Genomic DNA, 18,327 nt, shown 5'->3' on the forward strand with positions numbered 1-18,327 from the left:
GGGTGGTTCAGAACTAGGGGGGGGCTTTTCCTGTACCACCCCTTAACTTTTTATCTAGTGGGTCTTTTTAGATGAAATTTGGCACACAAGATCCGTGTGACGTAAGGTAACTTTTGACAAAAATATTTTTTGATGACGTCAACTGTCAGAAATGTCATCATGCTCAAGGTGTGAAAATATTTAGGTGTCAATTTTTTATTTATTTTGAAGCTAAATAAAAGTTAGTGAATGTTCGTAACGTAATTCATGAAAAGGTCTATTTGCCCGTTATAATCTGGGCTAAAAAAGATGTTTTTTCCGATTTGATGGGCTGCACCTTTTTTTTATAAGATCATATGCTTCAACGACCTAAATCTGAATATACATCTGAATATATGACTAGTCACCTTACACGAATATTACTGGTCATTTCATAGGCTTCATAGGCGCCCAATGAGAGCGGTTTTTACGACACTGTAAGTTATTGTCTTTGTTTAATCGAAAGCATCCAACGAGGACCAAAAATCTGATTCCTAGAAATGAAGATCTGTTTCTCCGCAAAACCTAAATTTTTAATCTCAAAGTATCTTTCCTAGAAAATTTGATCTGTTTCCACAATATTTTCAGAATTAAAATTTTGATCTGTTTTCCCAAATAGGATATCTGTTCCCCTCTCCTGGAAATTTTCATCTGTTTCCCTTTCTTTTTGTTATTGATATCTGTTTCCCCCATAAATTCCAATCTGTTTCCAATGCAATATCATCTTTTTTGGAAGCAGATATCTGTTTCCCAATTTATTATGTCATCTCCTAGAAATATATTGATCTGTTTCTCTCTGATGACGTCATCAGCTGGAGCGGGGAAACAGATAGTTTTAAGGAAAAGGTCTCTCCTAGAAAATCGGATCTGTTTCCCCATTTTTCAAAATAAGCTCTCTCCTGGAAAAGGGAAACAGATATTTCGGGGAAATGGGCTCGTTGGCTGCTTCTGTTTAATCAGAGAGAAGACTGAAGAGAAGAGAGAGAAGCAGACCCTCCGATATCATCGCGGACCGGGCCCTACCCCATTAATTAAAACCAGCCATTGTGTCCTTGAAAAAGCAATAAAATTCGTTAATTTTTGGCGTGGTAATTTCAAGGCGGTTGAATACTTGCTTCTGTTGCTTAGTAATATAATAAGGTATTTAGTATTTTTAGTAGAACAAGCTAAGAACATTATTCATATCAAAATCTTTGCTTGCACGTTGCAGACTCTTTATCAATCAACCGATTTAGGAAAATGGATAAAAATACTCTCAAAATGGTGAAAATAAGAGCATTCAGAAATTTTTGCGGGCTCATAATAACTTAGAAAGTAACGAATATCCGCGAAATGTTCTTATAAAAAAACCTCGACTAAATATGAAGTTGTTCCTAACCGCCCTTTTTTAATTTTGAACGCCCTTCCTTTTACGCCATATCCCACACGGTGGAAATTTTTTTTTGTTATAGAGTACCGCGATCCAACAAATCTCTCACCTAAAATATTTCAATCGCGGTACAGCAATGACATAGCTTTTCAGTCAAGGTTTTCTTAAAATTCTTTGTAAACCACGTGACATTCAACATTATATAGGACTCTCAGCTTGAACCACGTGGGGTTTACAGCAATCTCTCAGACAACTGAACCAAAAATGTTTCTTAATCGAAATACTTCCACATCAAAACAAACCAAAATTTTTAGAGCAGCAAAGTCGCCGGTGGACCACACGACGAAGAAATTTTCTAAACCCAATTGTTTTTTCACAATATCAGAGGAGTCATGATGGATAACTAAGAACATTTTTCTGGGTTTCAACAGCTTCTTTTCTCAGGGGAAGAACAGAACCCTTGTTTGAAAAAAATTTTGCAGGCAGGCTCAGTGTTAGACAGGACCAAGTTATACTAATAACACTATTAAACTAAAATATCAAAGTCAAACCTAGCTAAATTGAAATAAAGTTATGAAGCAAATGTTCTTTGCTTTTTTATTGACCATTTTATTGCAAGATGGGTTTTGTACTTCAAATTCAAGTTATATGGTTAATGCAACAGAGAAAGTTCGATTAAAGTAAGAATTTTTTCCCTTTATTTTGAGCACAACCCCAGACGGTGTCAATCGAACGAATCGAACACCGAATCAATTAAACGCAATTGAACGCAATCGAATAATTGCAATTCGATTGTCGAACGTAATCGAATCGCAATCGAATATTACCCAGGATTTGCTGTTCGATTGCTTCGATTACGTTTCGATTGTATTCGATTACGTTCGATTGATTCAATTATATTAGATTTTATTCGCTACGGTACTTAAGCACTCGGCCGCCCGCTAAAAAGCCCTAACGGGGTGATCCAATTTAATTTAATCAAACTCATCAAACATAATCCTCTAATAGACCTTTTCGCCTTTGCGTCCGCCATATTGAATTGTATGCAAAAATACAGGAACGAAAATGCCGTGGTTGGATTTAGTTGGAATGTATGCAAAACATATGCAAGTTTACACAAAGATTAAAAAGACAACAAAGCATCTTATAAATAAATATTATAATCATTAGAACAATAACAGATGGAATTTCTTAATCCAAAAGGAAATATTTACAGAACAACAAAAGCCTTTTAGGAATTTGTTCTTAAAGACATTGCATATTTTGTTTTCATGCCATTAAGAAATTCCACGAAGATGGAGTACACACATCAAACTTTCAAAACACGCAAACTGAAAGCAGTAATTATGACGTCACACTTTATCAATGTTTTGATTTGATCATTTGGCGGCTCTATTCCCAGGAGAATAATTTGCCGTCAGCCGAATAAGGATTGTTTTTTACCTTCAGTTAGGAACATTTGGCGAGTTCCTGTACGCGGCCGCAATCAAAAAAATCATAATATCACTCATTAAAAAACAGCGTTCGTGCCTCTTCACACTTTTTTTAGCCTAGACGATGTAGCAAACATAGTAAGTATAAGCACACTGTGCTTTTAATTGGCTGAAATTTTTTTTTGCGTCGGAAAAACTTTTTCAAACTTTCAGCGATGATTGACCAAACTGTTACAATGAAAATTATCCAGCGCATTTTTTATCTTCTTACCTTCTTCATTTTCAATGAAGCACTCAAAGTTTACTGAAGGTAAGCACATAAGATATTCTTATAATTAATGATACTCATTGAAACACGCTTCGTTGTGCACTGCGGTGGAGTGCATGACGTAACTCGCGCGGCAACTAACTCGCCTTCTGTTGGAAGATCATATTGGGCGTTTTGGCGTTACCACCCATTGAAGCAGCGGGCGCCTCTGTCTTTCCGCAACTCTTTCCACCATTTTAGATGGTCTTAACAATAGATCCAAAAGGGCGCCATAATCTTGGAAGATGATTTGTTTTGGTCTCCGGCTTTGGGAAGTAGCAATGTTTTTGGTTGTTTTCAATGGGAAATGGTAAGAAACTTAAGTTTACAAGTGTCATTTAGTTTTTGCTGGTTTATAGAATGGCAGGATCCTGGATGGTTTCCCTAACTGACCTTTGCGGGTGATTTTTCAGTTTGAGATTCTGTCTAATGTTATGGTCTTTTGAAGTGCTTGTTCTAAGAGATGAGTGAATATAATTGTTTTTAGTTTTCAAGAAAGCAAATTTAATCTTTCTTCTACAAGAATACACTTTAATATAATGCCAATTATGCATGTAAGTTTTTATTTAATACTTTCTTTTTGCATATGTTTTGCATACTTTCTAAGGGAATTTCACCACGGCAATTCGGCAACCATAATTTTTGCATACAATTCAATATGGCGGACGCAAAGGCGAAAAGGTCTATCGAACGAAATCGAAGATTATTTGAATGCAAATGATAATCGAACATGTTCAACTATCAATCGAACCAATCTAACCTTACTCAAACACAATCGAATATTACCTAGGAATCGGCCGTTCGATTGAGATTCGATTACGTTCGACAATCGAATCGCAATTATTCGATCGCGTTCGATTACGTTCGATTGGTTTGATTGCAATTTTTGTTCGAAGTTGTTCGATTGACACCGTCTGGACAACCCTGGCTGGACACCGCCTTACATTTTGTACAGTGTTGTACGGTGGGGCTTGATTTAAATGTCCGGTGGGAATTAAAGGTTAACTTTGGAAACACTGTACATTAAATTTCCACCGTACAATCGTACGGTGGGAATGAAATCGTGAAAGACAAGAAGACAAGTTCCGTGATGGTCAAACTTAATCTACCAAAGAAACTTTTTCCGACTTAGAAGTTTTTCGGTAAGTCTGACCACGGTTGAATATCTCAAAATTCGCATGCTTTCTGAACTGATATCAAGTTAAAATTTTGTTTTGGTATCGTGACGAGTCTGATGACAGATCAATATGTGATCAATGGATTACTTAATGATCCGGATAGAAGATTGATGGAAGATTCAGCCATTAAGGGGGCAGGTCTAAAACGCCTAATACCTACTACTTAATACTTACTACCTAATACTTAATATTTACTGTATATACCTCAAAATTGCTCGAAAATACCTTTAAAATAATCAGCATGCCCAATTCGAACATTTGGCTAAAGCTTCAGATGCATCCGACTGGACTTAGAATTTTTTTCAAGTTGAATAGTGACCAAAGGGGGTCTCGAACCGGGAACCTATAGGTTCCGAAACCAATGCCCTATCCACTAGGCCAAACCGGCTGTCGAAAATCCGTTATTTAGGGTTACTTATACGAAGGTCTTAGTACTATATATAAATAAGTCTGACTGACGAGTTAGGCTAACTGTTATGATCGCCATTACTCCGAAGAAGCCACCACACGTGTGCACCGCCGGGTGGGTGCACCGCCGGCCGGTGCTTCGCCACCCTGGTGCACATCCCTAACCCCTCACCCGGCCGGCGGTGCCCCACCCGGCGGTGCACACCTATAGGCCGGTAACCCTATGCTACGCGCTACGCGCTCCGCACAGTATATACGCGCGTCCCGCGCAGTATATGCGCGCGTCCCGCGCGGCCGGATGCATCTGAAGCATTAGCCGAATCTCAATTCGACCTAAGGCGGATCTCTTGAAATTGTTTGGTTCCCGTCATCCGACCGACCCTGATTTTTACTCTGAACTTAGAGTCGGAGAGTCGGAGACCCCTTTTGCCACTTCTGGGATTCCTAATTGTCAACCTCTGCGTGCTCAGTGTTTACAATTTTTCAAATCGAAATAGCGAGCGCAGCGCGCCAGCGGAAAGTGAACCAAAAACCAGGTTATCCATGATTTCCCGATTTTTTAACCCGATTTCATAATTCGGACCTTCGTGGAAGCAGACCACGCTCGCGAAGCATCACTTTCTAAAAAAACAAGATGTTGTATGATGATTATGGGGCTCACAATCAATGAACAAAGATGGTATGTATGTACAAAAAATATTTTCGACCGACCGACCGACCGACCCACTTTGTAAAGTCGAAATGACGGGAACCAAGCAATTTCTAGAGATCCGCCTAATGTGAAAATTTGGTGTTAAAAAAACTTCAACTTTTTGTATTATAACGTTTTGAAGACATGAAAGTATTTTCTCTCTTTTTTGCTCTTTACTTTATATTCCCGCGCTTTTTCTATAAAGTTTACAGACTACACACATTTTGTCGAGACACACTTTTTGGTAGGAGAAAAATATTTCTATTTATTTTTATTTATAAGAATCAGTCGATCTGAAAATTTAAAATAAGTAAGTATGCCCCTGTTTCATTGGAGCAGACGTAACTGAAGTAGATGGCAGAGAATATTTAGACATGACTTGATTTTATTACAAACCTGATTTACAAATGATCCTTTGAGCCAGAATATTGACAGGGTCATTTAATATGGCCTTTTTAAACTTCATCATTATTATCACTAGATAGAGATTTCTAGTAGAAAATGCTTAAAGAGAGATTTTTGGAGGTGCTCATTGAACTTTTGCCTATTATTGACAAAGTGACATAATTTGACAAAATAATAAGTCAATAGCAAGACAAAGTCGAACGAACTTGACAGGATTAATGTTAATTTTTATTTTTAAACATGTTTCGATATATTAATATCATCATCAGTAATTATTTAGTGTTCTAAAAATAAATAAAAATTAGGTTATTAAAAGTGCAAGTAAAATGATAAAATGAGACGAAGTATAAGGACAAAATCAAAATAATCAAACTATCAAATTAACTTTTCAACGTTTTCTGGATATTCAGGACACCTCTTAAACGTTCATTCCATAAGTACTCCCTTTCAGACAAAGAGTACTTTCCTCTAGAGTACATGTTTTCAAGGTACTGAACTGAGAAGTCAGTTTTCTCTTTACCAACACTACAAGTTTTCGAGTGTTCCAAATTTGACAAAAATATTATTGTAGTTATTGAATATAAAGCCCTACGAACCAATCTCAAGAAGTATTATGACACTGCTCCATATGATGCAGATAATACAAAAGGATACAATTAATGACCTATATTTAATTTCGAAGAGCGTTTAAATAACATTTTAGCCAATTGGATCTTTATAAAGGAGACAGGGGTGTATAAGAATAATTGATTTGAATATTTACATATGTTTTCTTATAATTAGATCAAAGTCATAAGAGAGCAGGAAAAAGAAAAAAACTAAGATAAAAACCTTTTGCTTTTTACTTATATGGGGGGAAGAAATTATTTACTTCAATGCAAATATTTAGATATTCTTTTAGATAACACATTGAAAGACTTTAGGTAAATATAAAGCAAAGACTTATGTGTTGACATTCAAATTTCACAAAACTTAGAGATTTCGAACATGCGAAGGAGAGTCAGGGCCGGGAATTTCTGATCTGTAAAGTACCCAAACGGATTAGGTAGTCAGTATTAAGTATTAAGTAGTAGGTATTAGGCGTTTTAGACCTGCCCATTAAAAAGGCTTGAGTATCGATCCTTCGTTGATCCATTATCAAGCTAGTATTTCAATCGAGTATATCGATTCGTCATCGATCGTTAATCGATTAGTCATTGTTGTTATTCGATTTGTTATCGATCGAAAATCGAGTATGAGTCGATAGGGTCGATAACATTGATAAAAGATCGATGATAGTTCGATAAATAATCGATAACTAATCATAAGCTTAAAAAATCTTGATTATCGATCCTCTATTGATCTCCTATCCGGATCGTTAAGTAATCCATCGATCACATATTGATCCGTCATTGAGCCGTTCCGATGATCGATCCTATCGAGCGCGGACGTCTGGACTACTACGTCAGTCTCTTTTTATTTCATGATTTGGGCTGAGAAAAGAAATTGATAAGGGTGGTCAGGCGTCTTTAAGTGGGCGGAAAGCAAAAAACGGGAAGTTCAACTATGTGTACAGGGGGTCCTTCCGGGAAAGCACTGTGCCGTACTATGTCCGGTGGGACTACCGAATTTGGTACCTGATGAAATAGGTTAAATTGAAATCAAACGTACACCCAACCGGACATCACCGTACAATGTACAGCGGTGTCCAGGGTCGTTTTTGAGCTGACCTTTTTGTTATTTATAAAGGGCCTTACCAAACAATTTTCAAATCTTTAGACAGAATTTGGTGGTTATTCATAGTGTCCTCCAGGGTTCAGGTACCCCCAAAAGATTTAGGTATCCCCAATCATTTTGGTACCCTAAAGTAACCCCCCCCAACTTTGAGTTACCCCCTTTTTAATTTTTTTATTGTTAAAAATACAAAAAGGGATTTTTTGCTCTTTTGTCATTCCTGGGAAAATACTTCCATGGCAGCCAGCACTTCTTTTTCAACAAATTCAAGGGTGTCATTTTTTACAATAATTTTCCAGGGTTTCAAGAGATTTTTATATGCCACAACTTTCAAGGGTTTCTAGGGTTTTTAGTTGCTAGTTTTCAAAGATTTCAAGGAAATCTGTCGACAAAAGGAGAACGGTTGAATATTCAATTTTTGTGTAAAGGAGGGCCCTTAAATTGGCTTATAATTGATAATTTTACAACCACCCATTCTATCACCTAGATCTCATATAATTCCAGTGGCACTTAACGGGTTTAAAGGTAAACCCCCTAAGAATGAGCGTGGAATATCCCCTTGAGTCTCAGGGGTTCCAAAAGTATGTTTTCTCATTTTTAAGTCACTGCGATGTTTGTATCCCACGCAATGGGAAAAATTTTTATTTCTGAAAGTTCAAATGGCTGAAAATGGCCACAAAATTTGGCATTTCAAGGGTTTCAAGGGTATAAATCTTGCATTTCAAGGGTCCCCAAAATAATATTGACTTTTCAAGGGTGTTTCAAGGGTTTCAAGGAATTTAAGGGTGATGACTTCATACAAAAACAACAGCCCCCGCCCCCACTAATGAAAATGCAGGTACCCCCAAACATATCAGGTACCCCCTAAATTTAAGAATACTTTGAGGTACCTGGCTTTCTTGACACTTTCATTTTTAGATGCCCCAAATCTCTGAGGGGGGGTGGTTCCTATTATGTTATTGCATGCAGTTTTAACCACCTATTCATTTTAGCAGTGATGGAATAGACCTTTTCGCCTTTCCATCCGACATATTGAATTGTATGCAAAAATTATGGTGGCCGAATTGCCGTGGTGAAATTCCCTTAGAAAGTATCCAAAACATATGCAAAAAGAAAGCATTAATATAAAACTTACCTGCATAATTGGCATTATATTAAAGTGTGATCTTGTAGAAGAAAGATTAAATTTGCTTCTTTTGAAAACTAGAAATAATCAAATTCGCTCATGTCTTAGAACAAGCAATTCAAAAAACCATAACATCAGACATTAACTCAAGCTGAGAAATCACCCGCAAAGGTACAAAAATAATCCTTATTCGGCCGATGGTAAATTATTCTCCTGGGAATAGAACCGCCAAACAATCAAATCAAAATATTGATCTGAACCCACTGAATGTGTGACATCATAATTACTGCTTTCAGTTTGCGTGTTTTGAAAGTTGATGTGTGTAATCTGTCTTGGTGGAATTTTTTAATGGCATGAAAACAGAATATGCTATGTCTTTAAGAACAAATTTCTAAGAGGCTTTTGTTGTTCTGTAAATGTTTCTTTTTGGATTAAGAAATTCCATCTTTTATTGTTCTAATTATTATAATATTTCTTTACAACATGCTTTGTTGGCTTTTTAATATTTGTGTAAACTTGCATATGTTTTGCATATTTTCCAACTAAATCCAACCACGTCTTTTTCGTTCCTATATTTTTGCATACAATTCAAGATGGCGCATGGAAAGGTGAAAAGGTCTATACCGTAAGTGGTCCTAAATCCGACAGCCCTGCCTAAATCCAATGGGGTCTTTCAAAGAAGATGCAAACTAAAATATAAAGAAACCTTTGGTTGTATTCGCTGTGACACAATGAAGATACCAAAATGTCAACTAAACTGAGAGATTTGATACACTGAACCAATTGAACCAAAACATTAATTGCTTCTTATACAAAACATAATTTTTTATTACAAAATTGTTAACATTTTTTAAACACGAGGATCAAGCAACGGATTCAGAATAAGAGAAAATTTTAATTTTTTAAACGGAAAAACTGGACAGTTTTTAAAATGTACAATTAATACAAAAATCTTTGATTTATTTAGAGAAAAAGTTGTGGAAATGTTTAATCATGCCTATGGTGCATATAAGGTAAGGTGAAATATATTTTACATGTAAGATAATGAAAACTTTAGCCAGCAAAAAAGTCAGAAAATCATTTACGTACTTCTGGGCAAACAAAACTTCCAGCATCAAAAGAAATTCCTTTTTTTCCTCTTAGTTTCTCATTTTTATTGTGAAAGTTTTTGGACTATGTTTTAATACATTACGCCTACAAATGACTTGTGAACACCATATTATTGTAAAAGTCGTAGGTTTTTTGGCAGAGTTCTTTGGTCCCTTACGATGGATGTTAAATTTTCGACAGGATATTTTACGCTATTTTAGTCTTTTGAAACTATATAAACAATCTACATTCCTAAAGAAAATCAAGTAACCAAGTAAAACACCCAAATAAGTTTAGTATATTTGCTTGAAAAGAAAAATTTAAAAATGTAAGAAAAAAATAGTTTGCGGCCTGCAGTTGTTCTTGCGTCACCTGCATTTCCGGAAACAACTCTTTTATTTTGGCCTAGATAGAAACACTTTATGACACTTTCTGTAATATATTTTCAAATTTTTTGTTTCTTCTGATAGAAATATGCTCACCCTGCTGATGAATTGATGCCTTTGAGCTGTCGTGGAAGGTACAGAGGCTCAGAAAAGAATCGTGGAGATATTGATGAAGCTTTGGGAAAGTAAGTATATCTGGTAGCAACAAGTTTTATTCTTTTGTATTGGATTTTCTACAAATCAAAAGATAAAAAACGAATTACGCACCGATACAACGAAACATTTTTCTTGATTCCCTATCAAAACTTTTACTATTGTATGTAAGAAAGAGTATTTTGATTTTGCTTTTTTTCAGCTTTTCATTAACCCTTGTTGATACACTTGATACACTTGTGGTGAGTATCTTCTTTACCTCCTCGGGTTGATATCTAACGAAAGAGGAGCCTTCGGGTTGGCTACTTCTTTCTTTTTTTCGTTACAAGGAATTTATACAAGTCACATGAGTAGTTTGATTATTGGATCAACATTCTCAGCCCAGAGACATATTCAAACGAATATTTTGTTTAGCTAGGTTATCTGAAAAGAGCAAGGAGATACCAGAAATCGACCTATCAAATTTTTATTTTTAAATTTGGCAATCGCAATAGCCTTTACACGATCAAGAGCATTTTTAAGTAACTAAACACATAAATTTTGAAACTGATGGGTCGAAAGGGTTTTAAATCTTCATCAAAATCATTTTAATTTATTTTTACCCACATATTTTTTGGTTATGTAAGGCTGGATGTACCTCAAAACCCATATTTGATGTATTTTTATGAATTTTAACAGATTTTTTGGCTTTTTTCGACTGATTTTCTTCCTTTTAATGTAATTCAACCTTCCTTTATATAACAAAAGGTCATTTAGACAGCTAATTATCATTTCTGATGACTGAAGCGAAAAAACTGGTGCATCATGTAATTTTAATTATGCTTCTGTTTAATTTGATAGGTCGATTTTTAACGTTTTTAAGCACTTTCAGGAAGTAACTTTTTTATTCAATGGAGCATGACTTTCGATCTAATGTACCGAATTCATAAATGACCCATCAAAATTTAAGTCTATCCTTCTTCTTTTCAATGGAGTAGGAATGGTTCTTTTAAGATTTTTAGATTTCGAGAAAATTAGTTTTAAAGAGAGAAACATTTTGGTGGCGCACCGGGTATGACAAACAAGATCTTATTTTATAGGTCCTTGGGCAAATAGAAGAATTTGAAACACAAGTTCATTATGTTATTGATAATGTTAAATTTGATGCTGACGCTATTGTGTCTGTATTTGAAACAAACATTAGAGTTCTTGGGTAAGTGCAACTAGTTATTTGCTAATCTTCCAAGAGAATTAATCATATTTTGCAATATTTGGAGAAACAATAAAATAGCCTCAATCATTAGATTTCTTGCATAAAGCTGCTATTCAGGATATAATCTGCACTATTGAAACTTTTCCAACTGTAAACAAAATCAATGACAATCTCAATTTAGGTCTGTTAAAAGCAGAATGAGGTTTGTTACAATGAATAATCTTTAAAAAAAAGCATTACTATGTTTTTTCTCCAAATCAACAATCTAGTGGCTACACTTCATATAAATCTTTGCGGAAACTTTTGTCAATAGCTTGTCAATAACTTTTAAAAGATAGATATAGATTAAATATAATATAAATTAAAATATAGACAAATGATCATACATAAGTTGCATAATAGTAAATTAAAAAGTAAAATTTTTTATCTAATTTCTTTAGTGGTTTACTTGGCGCTCACAGTATGGCTGTCACTTTAAAAAATGATGGTAAAGGGATGTTTTGGTATGATAAAGAACTGCTAGAGAAAGCTACAATCCTTGCAGACAAACTATTACTAGCATTCAATACTTCTACTGGGATCCCATACCCAAAGGTATGTTTCGTAAAGTTTGCTTGGGAAGATTAATTCTATTCATTATTTTTAGAATTCAAAACAAGCCATGTGTTTTTTAAATAGGTTTTGTTTTTTTGTTGTTCAACATTTTTTCAATTCATTCAATTGATTTTATGTTACAGAACCCAGCAAAGTCAGTTTCTGCATGTGATTTTTCAGAATTTGAACCAGATCTTCTGAAAATTGACTTTTTGAGTCTCCATGAGTTGCAAATACTAATAGCTTAACCCTTTTTTATGACTTGACAGATTAACTTAAAGTATGGCATCCATCATCCTGAGTCTCGTGTTGGTCATGAAACACATACTTGTACTGCTTGTGCGGGAACTATGATCATGGAATTTGCTGCTCTCAGTCGTTTAACTGGAAACCCTATCTATGAGGTAGAACTATAACCATCTTTGAATTTATGAAGGTCTCGTTTTCAGTAGCGTTGTTGCAGGGGGGGGGGGCAAATGCTCTTCAACAGCTAAATTTTTAGTGGTACCTCTGATTATTAATTTCGCACCTAGGAATTGAAAAAGTAAAAAAATATTTTCAAAGATTTTTGTGTTAGCTCTGCTCACATAGTTTTAACAAAGATATTTTACTTTTAATAGCCGGCATCGAAATCCCAACTTTCAAAAATTGCCACCCAGTTTGCCTTAATTTTGGTCAACGCTACTGCTCTTATTATTTCAAGGAAAATGTCATCAAATTTACTTTCATTTGAAATTTAAAAAAGACCTCTCATTCATATGGAGTTTTAATCAATGCGTTTCTGCCAATATTTTAACTGGTTTGCTTCTCTATATTTCAGGAAAAAGCTCACAAAGCAATGGAAGCTTTATGGAAGTTTAGAAGTCACCATTCAGATCTAGTCGGAACTACAATAAATATTCATAGTGGTGACTGGACAAGAAGAGGTAGATTTTATTTTCTTCAATTTTGAAATCGATAAGAAAGTCGACTGCTAAACCAATTTGCCGATTGATCAACAATTTTTCTTTCCCTATTGAGGCTATCTTTAAAAGTTGGGAGATTGACATGACAGCCTATTTGAAGGGAAATGATGAGGGTGGATAAAATTCTCTAAGTTACATGGAAATTTTGCATGCAATTTTATATCTGTCATAATACTTTCTGCTTCTTCACAAACTTTGGAAAAAAATATATGTAATTAATACTTTATCTTATGTTTTTAGACAGTGGAGTTGGTGCGGGCATCGACTCTTATTATGAATACTGTTTGAAAGCGTACATTCTTCTTGGTGATGAAACTTACCGTGATAAATTCAATAAGGTAATAGAACTGTCAAGGTATGATGGATCGAAACCATATACTTTTTCAAAATTTACTTTGATATTATTTTCTCTTTGAATCCATAATGAAATTTCTGAACAATGTGCCTATTTTAATCTTTGAATGCAAGTCCGCAAAATATGATAATAGTGTAAACAACAAAATATGGTATAATTTTGAAATATTAGTAAATTGAAATAATCTTACTTGATATGTGGCAATTTATTGATATGATATATTTTTTAGCACTATGCTGCTATAAAGAAGTATATTAGACAAGGATACATGATGTTAGATGTTTACATGCATCAACCAGACGTCCCCGCTAGATCTTTCATCGATGCTTTGCAAGCTTTCTGGCCAGGATTACAGGTAAATAAAAATGCTATTATCTCTGCTGTTTCATCTGGTATTTGATTTTTAGCTTGAATCACTTGATTTGCTCTAGGTGGCACTGATTCAGACTGGTTCTTTTTTAAAAGCTCCATGGAATAGTTTTTGTGTTGACCAATCGCTGTTCTTACTGTATAAAAACCTGGTTTTGTATTCATTCTGCCAACGAAAACACATAATATTATGATTAATTTTATTAAATTTTATTTTTAGGTTTTGAAAGGAGATCTCCAGCCAGCAATAGAAACTCATGAAATTTTATATAATGTTGCTAAAAAGTACAAATTCTTACCAGAAGTAAGTCAATCAGTCATCTGTTTCCTTTCCCGAAGTAGAAGTAAAAGCAACATTCTAGCAAAACAGTCTCCAAAATATTAAACCCCAATGAATTATGACAAGTTCATTTTCTAAATTAGATAGTAAATCGTACTTAAAAGGTTCTATTTCTTTAAAAAGACACCACGCTGCTGCAGTTCACCAACTGAGATATCCCCTGGATTTTTCACTAAAGAATCGACACCCCTTGTCTTTCACTAAGAAAACCCTTTTGATCTCTTTTGATTCTTTGAAATAATTAAATGTACCACGAAAAAGTATAAGAGTCTGTTTTTTATAATGACTTTTGACTTTATACCTCCATATCTCGATAACTACTTTTCCAAAATTATTAAAAAATGATACATCAAAATTTAAGTTTGTCTTTCCTCTTTACAATGAAAAAAGAATTTAGTTAAAATTATTTTTTTTCTCAGACACAGTTACCCTCCAAACTCTTATACTTTTTCGTGGGTCACCCGGTAGTACACAGATTATTCTTGATCATAGTCTCATAATTTATAAATGTAATCACCTTTTAGGCTTTCACAACAAGCTTGGATTTGTATTGGGCACAACATCCACTTCGACCAGAATTTATCGAAAGTACTTACTTCTTGCACCAAGTACGTATCCTAGCGCCGAAATATCAAACACTCCTACCTTTTGGGAGAAATGTGTTAGGAGAAAGTGAACAAAATCCTTAGTGGATGACCGAACCCTTCCCGAGAAAATTCCCTCGACTTTTTGTATTTTATGAATCAATCGATGAATACTGAAAAACTAAAAAACTGGAAAACTAAAAAACCACTTCAGGAATTTCAATTTGCCAAGTCCAGGCTTAAAACATTAAAAAAATTTCCATTTAGTGAGTTTTTTAACCAGATCAACACATTTCGTTTCGAAAAGTTAGCCAACATTATTTCGGATGTTTTCAGACATAGCTTTTTACTCTACAATAAACAACTATCATTTCCAGGCCACCAAAGACCCATACTACCTGGAAGTTGGGAAACATGTCATCGATACATTAGAAGAACATGCACGCGTGAAATGCGGTTACGCTGCTTTCAAAGATTTACGAACTTTTGCGCATGAAGACAAGTGAGTACTTAATTTGAAGTAAGAAAAATATGCACTCCGCCCCCCCCCCTCATAGTGTCCCCCCCTTTATAAAGGGGGGCCAATTTTCCAATTTTAAATTGGGTGAGGGGGGAAATTAAAATTTGAATAGTAAAGGGGGGAAAAAAGAAGGGGGAAAAAAAGAGGGGGGAAACATCGATAGTTGGCAAATTTGGTGGGGGGGAGTGTGAAATCACTTCAATTTTATCTCAGTAACCAAGGTCAGTCCACATGATATCATGTGATTAGATCATGATTGAAAAATTAACCAATTTTCGTTCTATTTTGTCTATTATTCCTTTTGCAGCAAAATTTTACGTTTTTGTCAGGTTGAAATTTGAGAAATTTATACGGGTATTTGGGGGGAACTTATATTTTCAGAATTTTCTGGGGGGAAAGCAAAAAAGAGGGGGGAAACTAGAAAACTAAAAAGTCATAGGGGAAAAAAAAGAGGGGACAGATTTAAAAAAATCAAGAATTTGGTTGGGGGAACAAACCCTGGAGGACACTATGCCCCTTCAGTGACCTTTCAAATCACGCTTCCACACAAAAAAAAAATTCAAATCACGTTATAACAAGTTAAATTTCCTTCCTACCACAATCACGTTGATCACGTTAGTCTCTCCGATCTCGCAATCACGCACTTTAAAATCTGAAATCACATAATCACGAACTTGAAACAACGCCAATCACGCCATTACGAAAACCGCTGGGGCCTCTGTAAGAGAACTTGAAAAAACTTTAACCTTAAAAAAATTTAGGCCGACTGCTATGTGGTGGGTACAATGAAGTAAAATATACCATTTTCTCTCTCTCTTTAAATGATATGATGGGAGGAATGAAACAAAATGTTTATCTCGTGATTCAAGCCTAGATAAAATTTTCAATATGATATGTTGGCTCACCAAGTTCAAGTTCTGTCTGGAAAAAAATATAGTTTTGATACAAGTATTAGCCGCCTGTCGCTTATTACCAGTTTATGTATCGCAGGATATCGTGGTGGACGGTAAGTGAAATTATACAAAACAAAGTCGGTAGTTGATGTACGACTCTATATCGCCTTTGCTAACCTAAACAGACGACGGTATTTTGGTGTTTTTTTACCGTCGTCGAGCAAAGTGAGCAAAGAACTCGAACCTCTATAACTCGAACCTCTATAACTCGAACTCGAACAAGGTTTCTGATTCCTTCAGGTAATATACACTTATCAACAAGTGTCCATTACTCGATCCGTGTTCGAGTTATGGAGACTTTTCTGTATTTTGTTCACAACTTATTTTCCTAAACCTACTCTCTTCGTCTTAGGATGGATTCGTTCGTACTGGCTGAAACGTTCAAATACTTATATTTGTTATTTTCTGAAGAATCAGAACACGTTATTGATGTTCACAACTTTATTTTCACAACAGAAGCTCATTTACTTCCACTTCATATTTCACTTACACCAGCGCCCACCAACACTACAAGTAATACAACGAAGAATGCACCCAAGGTTGGTAATAAAAGCTCTTAATTTGGAAACTATTTGAGAAAAACATTGCAGTTATAAAGTGAATCATCAAAACAAAATAGCGTGCGTTACATCAGATAGGAGAACTATTGTTTACTGAAGACTTCTCTAATAATTTGTATTTTTGGTGATTTTGATTTCCGTTTCCAGAACAAAGCTTTTGAAGGAAAGAAAAATCTGAATCTGACAGTCGAGCTGGATGATCACTCAATATCATGTCCAAACACCAAATATTTATCGAACCTCAACAACTTCGCTGAAGTCATCCGAAAGAATATGAATTCCGGGGTCAGTGGCTATGCAACAAAGAAGAATCCGTTTTGCTCAAAAAATGGAATTGATAAAGAATACGCTAAAATCAATGCTGAAAGTTTTATAAAGAAAATCAAGTTTGAAACAGTGTAAGAATCTCACGTTTTTTTAGCCAATTGAAGCCTTCATAGAGTAGGAACGAAAACTTTCATTATCAAACTTAGCTTGGACCTATATTCAGAGGTTTACTTCTTAACTTGTTAAATGAGACCTAGAATCGGAATATCCATAACCATTTCCGAAATCCGAGGCTCAGTTTGTCGTTTAGTTTTACATAGTTTGCACCCCCCTTTTTAATTGGGGGGCAAGATTTGCCTAAAAAAGGGAGGGTGGGAATGTAACCCCTTATAATAAAAAAGGGGGGTTGGAAATTATGGTCAATTCAATCATATACAAATGGTCAAGGTCAGTTTTTAACATTGTGAAATTTTGTACTCTTTGATCACTTTGGTGGTGCATAGAGCAAGTTTCCTTCGAAACGAAATTTCTGTAAAACAAGGGGATAAGATTTCATTACAAAGGGGGGGGGGGGCGAAATAAACCTAGGGGGTTCACTCCTTTGCAAGACCTTATTATTTTTGTGAGAGACTATTCCATACCAGACCTCCGTAATTGCTTGCTCGTGGCAAGGCAAACTATTTATTATATTCATATTTTTGTTTTCAATCACTTCATACACCAAAGCAGGTATCACTAAATGGACGAAAGATATCAGAATAGACGATATCGGCTTAACGTGAAAACCCAGATTTGATCCCCGAATATTGCCCACAATGCTTTGTGCGGAAAAAAGTTCACGGTGAAATTTTTTCCGCACAAAGCATTGTGGGCAATATTCGGGGATCAAATCTGAGTTTTCACGTTAAGCCGATATCGTCTATTATCTCCTTTTTTGTTTACCAGGCTAAGAAAACGGAAAATAACAGTCAAGGAATTTAACGTGAACGACGCCACTCATATTGGCCTATTGAGAGATATGGGTATCAAAATACAGAAAGAATCCAATGGCAAAATACAACTTCAACATCAGTCCAATGAGGTATAAATGTGTTGTTCTATCTTTTGATATTTGTTTCCTTCTCTACGCAAGTTATGAATTCAATTAAAATTGATCATGGAATCAAATTTCGTGGCGAGGGGACTTGCAAAAGCCTACCATTTTGATCGGACTAAGGCAAATGGAGGGAAAAATGACTTCCCCTTTTTATAAATTTCATTTTTAGTTGGTGATTCAGACCTACCATCTTCTCTCTATGAAGAAGATTGTCTTTACTTGCACGATCGAAAAAATAAATTATTACACGCCATTC

General features: G+C 35.2%; 1 protein-coding gene across 2 annotated transcripts in view; it reads left to right on the top strand.

The window, feature by feature from the left end:
- The first annotated feature begins 1,699 nt into the window (after window positions 1–1,699).
- The window catches only part of LOC136799707 (ER degradation-enhancing alpha-mannosidase-like protein 3), a 28,069-nt gene continuing 11,441 nt past the window's right edge, over window positions 1,700–18,327 (top strand). The window contains exons 1-16 of one of the 2 annotated variants that reach the window (XM_067056418.1): window positions 1,700–2,067; window positions 9,616–9,661; window positions 10,208–10,308; window positions 10,479–10,518; window positions 11,356–11,468; window positions 11,909–12,062; window positions 12,332–12,466; window positions 12,883–12,988; window positions 13,268–13,365; window positions 13,612–13,737; window positions 13,972–14,055; window positions 14,616–14,699; window positions 15,053–15,177; window positions 16,501–16,687; window positions 16,856–17,106; window positions 17,921–18,056. In XM_067056418.1, the coding sequence (XP_066912519.1) occupies window positions 1,961–2,067; window positions 9,616–9,661; window positions 10,208–10,308; window positions 10,479–10,518; window positions 11,356–11,468; window positions 11,909–12,062; window positions 12,332–12,466; window positions 12,883–12,988; window positions 13,268–13,365; window positions 13,612–13,737; window positions 13,972–14,055; window positions 14,616–14,699; window positions 15,053–15,177; window positions 16,501–16,687; window positions 16,856–17,106; window positions 17,921–18,056 (1,893 nt within the window). In that variant the 5' untranslated portion in view covers window positions 1,700–1,960. Of the gene's footprint in view, window positions 2,068–9,613; window positions 9,662–10,207; window positions 10,309–10,478; window positions 10,519–11,355; window positions 11,469–11,908; window positions 12,063–12,331; window positions 12,467–12,882; window positions 12,989–13,267; window positions 13,366–13,611; window positions 13,738–13,971; window positions 14,056–14,615; window positions 14,700–15,052; window positions 15,178–16,500; window positions 16,688–16,855; window positions 17,107–17,920; window positions 18,057–18,327 lie in introns of those variants that run through there. The other variant, XM_067056420.1, reaches the window with a different exon arrangement.

Source organism: Clytia hemisphaerica, unplaced genomic scaffold (assembly GCF_902728285.1).
Source record: "Clytia hemisphaerica strain Z4C2 unplaced genomic scaffold, Clytia hemisphaerica genome assembly, whole genome shotgun sequence".
Taxonomy (NCBI): Eukaryota; Metazoa; Cnidaria; class Hydrozoa; order Leptothecata; family Clytiidae; genus Clytia; species Clytia hemisphaerica.